The 11,899-nt window shown below is 40.5% G+C and overlaps 1 protein-coding gene across 3 annotated transcripts in view; it reads left to right on the top strand.

Moving 5' to 3' along the window:
- Positions 1 to 9,070, top strand: part of FAM110B (family with sequence similarity 110 member B) — a 73,378-nt gene extending 64,308 nt beyond the window's left edge. For all 3 annotated transcript variants that reach the window (XM_082233929.1, XM_082233930.1, XM_082233931.1), the window contains exon 2: positions 5,927 to 9,070. In XM_082233929.1, coding sequence (XP_082090055.1) covers positions 6,264 to 7,376 — 1,113 coding nt within the window. In that variant the 5' untranslated portion in view covers positions 5,927 to 6,263 and the 3' untranslated portion in view covers positions 7,377 to 9,070. The remainder of the gene's footprint in view (positions 1 to 5,926) is intronic.
- Positions 9,071 to 11,899: the final 2,829 nt, after the last annotated feature.

Below are 11,899 nucleotides of genomic sequence, written 5' to 3' on the forward strand. Positions count from 1 at the left end.
CCCCTTTGCATGAGCCATGGTGTCTATTTGGGAAGATATCTGATGTTTTCTTCTTAAGAGTTAAATGACCAATTTCCTCAGAACACTTTCACTTTGACTTTTCTGGCATCCAGCATATCACACTTCACAAATGCTAGCATAGAAGCCATTCTTCCCCACTGACATGCTCCCCAACACAGAGGAGGAAAAAGCTGTGCCCACAGTTTTCCACCTTTGCTTCTGCTGTACGTATAATTCACACTAATATTACTCGGCATTCTACCTTAGATATAAGACTGGATTTTAAATACAAAATCAGACCGCTAAGTTTGGGTCCAGCAGCACCCTGTAGGATCACAGGGTAGCCACGATGGCTATGTTGCAGCTCCTCTGTCAGAGGCAGCGTGCTGGGGATTACAGGTGATGGGGTCTTGTTGCATTCGTGTCTTCCTTGCAGGTTTCCCACAGGCATCTGGTTGGCCACTGTGAGAACAGGATGCTTTCCTAGATGGGCCATTGGCCTGATCCAGCCGGCTCTTCTTACGTTCTTATTTAACCAATTGCTTTTCAACTAGGGTCACTGGAGCCTCATTTTCAGAGAGATAACCTCTCCACCACCACCTTTGCCTACATCCAGTGCAACTGTACCATAGAAAACAACATTTTGTACCTGCTTCATTTTTTTCTGTTTCACAGCTCCTAAGGCAGTGGAAAATTTGCCTTTCATCTGGCTAGATTAACACCAAAATAAAAACCCTAAGATGCACAAGAAGTGCAGTAACCTCCTTTAACTAATACCTGACTATCGGAGACTTAAGTGTGTCTTTGCTTTGATGGATCATATACCAAAGGTTCATCTAATCCAACATTTTGTTCTTCATAGCCAGGCAGATACTTGAGAAGCTCAGAAGCAGGACATGAGTTCATCAGTATACTCGGCACTCATGTAACCCAGCCACTGGCATTCAGAGGCATATTGGTGACCTTGGAAGGTAGAGCATAGCCTTCATGCCTAGTAGCCAGCTTGCCTAATCCCTTTTCTTCTTTGACAAAAAAAAATCCTGAACGATGGTTCTTGAACTCTCATCTCTTAAGATTTCTGGTATTCACCACAGAACAGTCATTAAATCTCACCAATCTTTCTTTATTTGAGGCTGCATACACAACATATATTTAAAGCTCTCTTAAGGCACATCTGGACCAAGAATCCTGGGAACTGTAGCTTTTACCCCGCCATCGAACTACATTTCCCAGCACCTTTTACAAACTACAGTTCCCTGGCTTCTTGTGAGTGGAGAAATATGCTCTGAATGTATGTTGCGCAGAGAATGATTCTCTCTCACATCCAGTACTTAAGACTGCTTGTTTTATGGACTTCTAAAAATATCCAAAATCTGCCATTTTCTCCTTGTCATGCCTGAGCAAAAGGGCAAGGAAGAAAACAGTAAGCTAGTTTCTAAGCACACATTTTATATGTAGCACTAGGTTTTTGTTTGCTCTGTTCATACAGTGGTACCTTGGGTTACATACGCTTCAGGTTACACACTCTGCTAACCCAGAAATAGTGCTTCAGGTTAAGAACTTTGCTTCAGGATAAGAACAGAAATCGGGCTCCAGCGGCGTGGCAGCAGCAGGAGGCCCCATTAGCTAAAGTGGTGCTTCAGGTTAAGAACAGTTTCAGGTTAAGAACGGACCTCCGGAATGAGGTACCACTGTATTTGCTAGTAATGTCGAAATAGGCTGTGGACACTCACTGTTTTGCTCTTTATCCAATGTGTTCCCATGGGTGGTTTGGAAAGCCATGTACACAAGAGGTTAACCACAATCTACACCTATCCTGTGATTTCTTAAGAAATACTGCATTTTGATCCATTTCCCCCACAAACCTGCTTCGATCCGAATTGAGAAAAAGAATGACCTAGCTGTGTTTTAAGCCAGTAATGTGCACACTGCCTTAGATTGCAACAAGAGTAATCATGGTTTTTTTCCAGGGTGCTTTGAAAGCTAGCATAGTAGCCCTAAGATAAAAGGCTAATAGCAGAACACAAAGGGATCGCTTAAATAGAGAGTTCCAAAGAGTTTCCATTATTAATGATGTATAAGAGAGGGGAAGGATGGAAGCCAATAAATAGTAACCTTTACAGGGCCGTTATTGCAGAGAAGGCTGTTTTTAAGTAGCAGTCAAAAGGTAATAGGGTATAGTGCTATAAAGTTTTATGAATCACTATCCAGAAAACAAGATGATGGTTTAGCAGGGTATTCTGAGCTCTTAACTGATTTGTTAACATTAGAGACTATATAAAGTCAAATTTTGAAGTGCATATTTTAGCTCTACTTTCTAGAGATATTCAATTCAACATCTACATGCCATTTAAGAGATCTTTTTTTTTATGGCCAGCATGTGTGCAGCACAACAATTGTCTGATTTAAGTTTGCTTTCTAAAATTAAGTTCTGAGTCATGTGTCTCCTTGAAATACAGTGGTACCTTAGGTTACATATGCTTCAGGTTACATACGCTTCAGGTTACAGACTCCGCTAACCCACAAATAGTGCTTCAGGTTAAGAACTTTGCTTCAGGGTGAGAACAGAAATCGTGCTCCGGCGGCGCGGCAGCAGCAGGACGCCCCATTAGCTAAAGTGGTGCTTCAGGTTAAGAACAGTTTTAGGTTAAGAACGGACCTCCGGAACAAATTAAGTACTTAACCTGAGGTACCACTGTAAACAAATCTCCCTTTCCACAAGACATCGCTAAGGGATAAAATTTGGCACACAGTGTTGCTAAAAACGTACAACACCCCTTTGAAGGACACTTCCACCTAGTGAGAAACCAGTAAGTCTATTCATAATCCAGATGCAAGGCGATGCAAGGCTTTTTGTGTTTGGCAACCTTTTAAAGAGAATAATTTGCATCTGAGAGCATATGAGTTACACATGTGCCAGGTTTTAACCCAGTTTTTTTACATGCTACTGAATTTACATTTTAGAAACTGAATTTAGATCCTCATTTACTGAAATAACACTGCAGTTCTACAGTATAAAGGGAGATATAGAGATGCAAGGCATGCCATATCACAGCTGATATGTTTATGGTGTCAGTGTATCAAGTCACTGATTGTCAAATGCAGCAGCTTCCAGGAACTGATTAGCACCTTGTGCAAGAAACTTAGAATTCACTGCAGATTTAGTATGGAGTCACAAAAGCAATAAAAAGGTCAAGAATATAGTAACAGGAATCAGGACATTCCTTGGTGCTTGTTTTATTACTAGTATCTGCTGATTATATGGAACTATAAAGAACAATAACAACAACAACAAACTTTGAGTCACGGGTGGGGGGAATCTAACTTAAAATGTGAAACTAACAGGTTTTGTGAGGGGAACATCTATTGTGAAAGCGGAGCTTGAGCTTTGATCGATAAATGGCATCCATTGACATTGATCTTAGACTTCTGATACAGAAAGGGCACAGGATAGTCCTGCATTGTCTGTGCTGTAAATAAATGCAACAACAATTTACTTGCTATGCTGTTTTTCCTTTTCCCTTCCACCACCACCTCAGACTTTTGGGGGATATGTGTATGACAGGGCGCTATAGGGAGGACAGGGTGCTATAGAGAAATAGGGAGAGAGAAAATTTCTCGTCTTTCTCAAGTGGATACCTTGCATCAGTGGAGGGGGCAATGGAGGTTAATTACCAGCCAGTGTTTGTATGGCTGGAACACTTGCTTACCACACTCTTTAAACATCTTAGGTTTTGCAGTATTGCATATACTTTCTGGTTGGATATTCAATATAGCTATGTTGCATAATTTGCTGCCTTTTTTGTAGCCTTAGTGTTCCATAGTTTGCCTGGTAATGCCTATTAAAGAACTCATTCCGTATTCTTAATGTCACTAAATGATGTATAATTCTGTCTTTATTGCTATGTTTATTTCAGCAGTTACTGAGGAAGTATGACAAACCTTTCCTGCTCTATGAAGCTTTAAAGAACTTCTATTGAGTTGGATACTAATAAGTAGATTAAGAGATCTTAAGAATTAATAATATATGTGAATTACTGGTGTCATAATTTCATAGCAAGAAATAATAAAAAATAGTTTTATACCCATGTAACATCTCTGAAAAAGAAAGAAGATAAATGTTCTGTTTGGAGTGTGTTAATAAAATGTTACCAAATTGTGTTTTTGTTTAATGCCCATGCTGGTAACATAATTTGCTTATTAAAAGGAAGACATATAAAAAAGCTTTTGGATCCCCCACTCAGGCCCAGTGCAAAGGCATGGGGAGCACTTTCACACCCCTGGTGCAGAGCTACCCTCTATTCATTTGATTTATGTCCACTTCAAAATGAGATGTTTTCATACAAGCTGCCATATTGGATTAAACTAGTTTTCTGTCTAACTTATTATTTTGCCTGCTGACTGTGACCAGTCAGATACTATTGTGTGATTCTTGTGCAAGGCATGATAGTCATATCTTGGTCTGTTGCGCCCCAGCATTAGATAATCATAGGTATAGGTATAGGAATGGTGCTTCATGGCTTGTAGGCACTAAGTACCCTCTGATGGTAGATTAATTTGCTTGCAATTCAATTAGGTCTTCATGATTTTCACCCTGCATTATCAGCCATTCAATTCATCATTTACCACCAGTAAGTAGCAGCTGTGTTGATGGCAGATACATTAATTCATTCTCTGCCCACCAGGTGCTGCCACTACATTCTGTTTCCTTCCCCTTTTGTTGCTGGTGCTTCTACTTGAAGAAATACCATAACATCAGCAGTAGTAACTATAGCAGAGGAAAGGCAATAAGCATAGCTGAAGGGAAAGAGTATTAGGTAAAGAAGTAGTGAGTGAGCAAGAGTAACAACAATAGGGCGGAAGGACTGGGGCATGAGTAGGCAGAGGAGACAGGAGTCCCCCTTTGAGAGGTAAGGTTTGCAAGACTGATTTATTTTTGTAACTGATTTTGGCGTGTGATCATATGAGATCAAAAGGGTTCTGTACACAGCATTTGGAACACATTGCTTCCCTCAAAGAATTCTGGGCACTCTAGTTTATCCCTCACAGGGTTTCAATTCCATCGCTCCGGAACAAACTGCAGCACCCAGAATTCTTTAAGAAAAATGTGCTCTGAATGTGCTTTAAAGGTATAGCGAGTACAGAGACAAATGATGAAGTAACCCCAAGACCAGAAGGAGATGTTTGTCTTAGACATTTGTAGCATTTGTCTTAAACATTTCAGAGGGGGAGCCATGATAGTCTGTTGCAGCAGCAACAACAAAATGTGTTAGTCTTTTAAAGGTGCCCCAAAACTCCTTGTTTAAACATTTACAGCAGAGACAAACATTAAGAGAGAAAGAAGCTATTGCTGTTTTTAACTCTGCATAAACTGTTCAGTATAAAATACATGAATTAAGATCATCTAGGCAAAACGCCAACAGCTGCAGTTCTGGTTTTCTTTTGTGACAATAGATATAGCAGGAGGGATTATTAAATTTTCCCTCCCAGTTGGTCCTTTTCATTCATCCTCTTTACCATGTTTCAAATGACAGTCAGAAATATAGGGACAGCCTTGAAAATTCAAGAGACCACATAAAATGTCTAAGCAAGAATATGATTTACCGTATAAGCCTGCAGCTTTGTCGCTGTAACTTATTTTTTTAAAAAAAAACAACATTTGAACCCCAGGCTTAGATTACAAATAACTAACATCTTTAAAAGATGCATAAATATACCTACATAGAAGTGCATCAATCCCAGTTTGTTAATCCCATATTAATAAGGCGCATGCCATGAGTCGAAAGTATGGTGGAATGTTTTAGCTTGAACAGTCCACAGCTGTAGCTCAGCCAACAAATGAAGGGGTGTGGAGAGAGATCTCTGTTGCTATAGCTGTGATATCATACACTGTTACTAACATGTGGTTGGTTATTTTGCGTTTCAGATCACTGCTTGTAGTGGAGCACAAAGGAACCGCAGAGACTTCCACGTCCTTCATTGAGAAGAAAGAAGCCAGCAGAGCAGGATTAATACAGGCTTGTTTCTGGTGGTCTTCTTATACAAAGGCTGCCTTCGAGGGTGGGGGAAGAAGGAAGAAAGAAACACCGTGCTTATTTAATGAACTGTGAAATGAAGCGCTGCTGCTGCTACTGCTGCTGCTAACCTCCCAATTCCTAGATTCATCTGCTATTCATTGTGCTTAATATACATGTTTCTGCACTGTGCATTTAGAAGATCCCAGAAAGGAATTCAAAACGGCTGCCGGGGAAAGACCACCAAACATGCCTACAGAAACACTACAGACAGGTAGCATGGTGAAACCTGTCAGCCCCGCCATCACTTTCACTTCAGCCGTTCCACTCCGCATTCTAAACAAAGGACCTGACTATTTTCGCAGGCAAGCAGAGCCTAACCCAAAAAGACTTAGTGCCGTGGAGAGGCTGGAAGCTGACAAGGCAAAATACGTTAAGAGCCAAGAGGTCATCAATGCCAAACAAGAGCCTGTGAAACCAGCAGTGCTTCCCAAGCCGCCAGTGTGTCCTGCAGCCAAGCGGGCTTTGGGCAGCCCTACCTTGAAAGTGTTTAGCAACAATGCAAAGACTGAGAGTGGTGTCCAAAGGGAGAATCTGAAGCTAGAGATTTTGAAAAACATAATCAATAGCTCAGAGGGCTCTAGTTCAGGTTCAGGTCACAAACATAGTTCACGAAACTGGCCTCCCCACAAATCCGATTCAGGAGACCTTAACCGGCATTCGTTTGCAGAATCCTTAAAGGTTTACCCCACCCAAGGCCGTAGCAGTCCTCAAGAAAGCAACTCCAATGTGGGTAGAAGGCTATTGGGACAGTCGCCAGAGTCATTCTTGCACGTTTCCCATAGCTCATCAGACATTAGGAAAGTATCTAGTGGCAAAACCTTAAAAGCAATACCGTGCAGTAGTTCAGCTCCACCTCTCCCTCCCAAACCCAAAATTGCTGCCATCACCACGCTGAAATCGCCAGAGATGGACACAGTAGAATCCAGCTGTGGAGTCAGTAGACGACCTTCTCTACAGCGATCGAAGTCAGACTTAAGCGACAGATACTTTCGAGTTGATGCAGATGTTGAAAGATTCTTTAACTACTGTGGACTGGATCCTGAAGAACTTGAAAATCTTGGGATGGAAAATTTTGCAAGGGCTAACTCTGATATTATCTCTCTCAATTTTCGCAGTGCAAGTATGATCAGTTCAGACTGTGAACAGTCTCAGGACAGCAACAGTGACCTTAGAAACGATGATAGTGCCAATGACCGCGTGCCATATGGCATTTCTGCAATCGAAAGAAATGCCAGAATCATCAAGTGGTTATACAGCATCAAGCAAGCTAGAGAGTCACAGAAAGTGTCCCATGTGTGAGTTGGATCCGCAGGGGGGCAAAGAGGGACTGTATCTTTGTGAATATTGTGAAGGGTTGTGAAGTCTACTTGAAGTCTTAATACACTTCTCAGATCTCTTTTTGTGTTGCTTGTTGTGCAATGTTTTCAAGTTGCATGCCTGTCAACATGTGAACTGACCTGGCTTCCACTTGAACAATAACTAGCTACAGAGCCTGGCTAAGCATACACACATTATCTGCCAAAAGTTTAAGACCAGAATCTAAATAGGGCTTTGTTTATGAACAAATTGTTTACATTAAATGGTTATATGGCTTCTTTTTTCTAGATCTGTAGGTCCCTTGTGGTTGTTTTGGGGTTTTGTTTTGTTTTGTACATTTTTGTGTGTGTCTTGAGCACAGGTATAGTTGAGACACAGGACAGAAATTGCCAACCTAAGATTGTTATAGCACCGTGCATTTGAACGGCATAGTAGTCTGTGGAATGAATGGGTCAGATTACCTGTAATAATAATAATAATAATAATAATAATAATAATTTTTATTATTTATACCCCGCCCATCTGGCTGGATTTCCCCAGCTACTCTGAGCAGGTTCCAGCACATATAAAAATATAAAAAAGTCAAACATTACAAACTTCCCTATACAGGGCTGCCTTCAGATGTCTTCATCTGTGAACAGCAGTAAAAGGCAGTAGTATAGGGCTGAGCTTGCGGGGGCTGGCCTGTCCATGAACTACATTGTATAATGCAATTATTTTTCTTTCTTTCTTTTTTTTTTAAAAAAGGTTGTTTACCTTTCAAAGAAAGGATACACAGGTTTTCTGTCGTAATCTTCTAACTGAATCCCCCCTCCACACCCACCCACACGCCTGGTGCCCCCATATACAGCCTTTTTACAAGCAGTGGTCTGGAAAGCTATAAACTATTTTTTTGATGTAGCAAGAACGGTAATGGTTTGGTTTCACCAATCAAGGGGTATTTTGAAAAGAGGCTGGGAAAATGAAAAGGATGGGTGGCATTTTAAAGGAAACTTCCTTGTCTTAAACTTTTGACAGGAATGGTTAGATCCTGTTTGCTGATCTTTGAATGCCTTTAAACTAGACAAAGCACATCATGATTACAAGCTCCTGCTGCTGACTACTTTTTTGTAGACCTGTTTGAGCAGTTCATGAACAGAAAATGGAAGTACACAGCCATATCAGTATAATAAGAACCTCTTACCCAGAAGTTTAAACACACTCAATATAGCTGAACTATATCTGAGAAATTGTGATTATGTTGTCTTAAATATGTTATATCTTAAGGCTGTGGAAGTTTGTTACAGCTCTAGGAAACTGTAGAAACATGACAGTATGTAGCTTTTTCTTTTTTGTACCCTTCTCTTCCTCCTTGCACCGTACGGTGTTTAGTGCTGCACGTCAATCTGTTACACATTTTTCTTTTGACAATCTTGTGTCTTCCCAATGGTTTAACTGTCATGTCAAAGTGGCAGTTGTGGTGCATAGCGGAGAGTTGAAAGTGCAGTGGTCTGCTTCATTATTATTATTATCATTATTATTATTATTCATGCTTTGAAGTACTTTGCAGCACTCTGATACTTCATCAGCTAATAGGAAACTTTTTCTTGTGTAAATGCTGTAAGACTTTGTACATATTTCAGTTCTTACGAGATCTTTAAAAAAAAGTGTTATGCTAATAAATAGCTCTTGGTGCAGCTACTGGTCATGAGTTTCTCTGTTTGTACTCATTATGCTAAAGCGGGCACAGGAAAAAGATTGAATGTAAGGGGTGTGAAAGCAACTCCTGGTTAAATGTATAATGGAAACACTCCCCATCCCCTGCCTCAACCATTTTACTGCTAGACTAGGCATACTCAGGGTTGCTGTTTTTGTTAAAATTTGTAGTCTTAGCCTTCAACCCCAAGGTTCCCAGGGCAGTGCATAACAATACGTTTGTTCAATAGGTTTATTGTGCTAGCCAAAGGCCATAACGGTTCATAACAATATGTTAACATGCACAAATCAACACAAAAGTCATAAAGCAAATATCAAACCAATATATCAATATATCAAGAAATCAGAAATTCAAACAACCCAGCAGCAATCTATCTGTTACATCAGCCCAGACCATATTCTTTTGTTTTTGTATAATTATGTATTTTGTACTCTTATTTGGTATTTTTCTGTTGCGAACTATCCTGAGATCTTCAGATTAAGGGCAGTATACAAATTTGAATAAAATAATAATAATAATAATAATAATAATAATAATAATAATAATAGGCCTGTAGAAATTAATGCATCTGAATCTGACACCTAAAAACAGTGTAGGCGACAGGTGGATCTCGATGGGGAGAGAATTCCACAACCAGAATGCTACAACAAAGATCCTAATCCACATCATTACATCACGAGATATCAACAGAACTAAGAACAAGGCCTCTCTTGGAAATCTTAAGGCACGGGATACCAGGTAATAGGGAAGGCATTGTTTTAAATACTTTGGCTTAGGCTATATAGATGCCATAGGCCAAAGTCAGTATCATAAATTGGGCCCAGTAGTAAACAGGCAGCCATTAGATATCCTAGGTGTTACAAATGTAGGGAGCTGTGTTATACCAGAGTCAGACTGTTGGTTCAGCTATCACACCATTGTCTATTTTGACTGGCAGTGGCTTTCCCAGCCCCACTTGGAGATGCAAACTTGCCTTCTAAGGCTAAAAGAAGAGGGGGTGATTTTCATGGGGGCCACATCTGGGTGGAAGGATTAAAACTCCTCACACACTGTCTCTTCTTTAGAGGTCATTCCTGGAAAAAAGTGGTTCAGGTATAAGTATGTGTCCACAAGAGCAGAGATGAAAGGAGGTGAAGAAGGTAACTTTTATCAATTAGTACCAGAATTTTAACAGATCACTGGGGCTCAGTAGCATGTGCTCAATAGTTTTTAAATAATGCAGATATAAATTTGTTATGCCTTTGACAAAAAAATATGCAACTTGCCACCAAAATCCATCCTGAAAAACAGCCAATGCAATACCAGTTTTTAAAAAGGAATCTAAGGGAGAGTCACAACAATTAGCTAGTTACTCTTTGTCCTAGGTAAATTGGTAGAATTATTAAAGCTAGAATTATTATTTGTATTTTATTTTACTGGAGTACAAGTGCATATATTGCCACACAGAAAAACACAAATGTGAATAAGGGCATATAACGAATATGAATGAAGTCATAGCCCAAAGGACTAATAAATTAGATTACAACATGATAACCATAATGTCAAATAAGTGAATCTTTCAAAAAGGATGAAATAGGTGGGGGATGAGTACTTGACACCCCTTTGTTGATGTGATGAAGGGAAATCACATTTCATAGAAGTCTTATTTAGCTGCATCACTTGCCAGTCTACTTTGACATATTATCTTTCAGGCAATGCCCAAAAAACATAATTCTGGACCAATTCTGAACTGAATATCTAGAGAAGCATTTACAGTTATATCTGCCTCCATTCTGGCTGTTATAAGGAAGAATACGATGAGGTCCTTCTGGAGAAGCTGTTATTGATGCTCCTCATATACACACACATACATGCAAAATGGTAACTTGAGGCAATGCAGTATGTTTAGACATACAATGTCTGATATATTCCTTAAACCCTGTTCCCAGAATGTCTTAACCACTTGACCAGCCCATCCCATGCAGATCATTCACCCCCCCCCCTTTCCTTGCATCAACACACATGAGAGACATTGTTCCATCGATGTTGCAAAAATGGTTGGGGGTAAGATAGCACCTATGCATGAGTTTGAAGGAAACCACACATACTGAAGCTGAGATGGACTTTGCGGAGCACTTTGGTCCGCATGAATGACAAGCGAAGCTCCAGAATAAAGGTTCCTGCATGCATTCCTCATAGTTCTTAAAACTATCAGAAGACTGAAAATGAATTCATTGCAAATGGTGGATACTACATGTTCAGGAACTGAGGTAACACGTGCCTTTTCAAACTGTAAGAGCGCTGCCTGCTGAATATTTAGCTTAGATGTAAATGAGCTTATTTGATGGTGTAGCAGCCAGTTAAATTGATACCTTGAAGCTTTTCAGCAAGTTGTGCTTTGCTTTGCCATCTACCCTTAATAAAGAAGTCTGGTATTCTGTTCAGTCTGCATTTTCCACAAGCAGTGCATTTCTTGCCGTATTTTTTGCTCCATAAGATGCACCTGACCATAAGGTGCACCTAGTTTTTAGAGGGGGAATGCAAGAAAAAAAATATTATTTAAAGGGAGCTCTGAGCAGAGCCTGTGTGCATCCCAGGCTCTGCTCAGCGCTCCCTTTCACAAGCTGCGCGGAGTGTGTGTGCAGCGCTTGCAGGCTTTTCCCCGAGGAGGGAGAAGGGCAGCCCGCCACTGATGGGCCGCCCTTCTCCCTCCTCGGGGAAAAGCCCCCAAGTGCCACACACACACACTCCACATGGCTCTTTAAAGGGAGCGCGGTTCTTGGGGGCGTTTGTGGGAGGTGGGGGAAGTGAGAGAGCCTCACTCTGTTCC

The sequence above is a fragment of the Podarcis vaucheri genome (genome assembly GCF_965113315.1).
Source record: "Podarcis vaucheri genome assembly, chromosome: 8".
Taxonomy (NCBI): Eukaryota; Metazoa; Chordata; class Lepidosauria; order Squamata; family Lacertidae; genus Podarcis; species Podarcis vaucheri.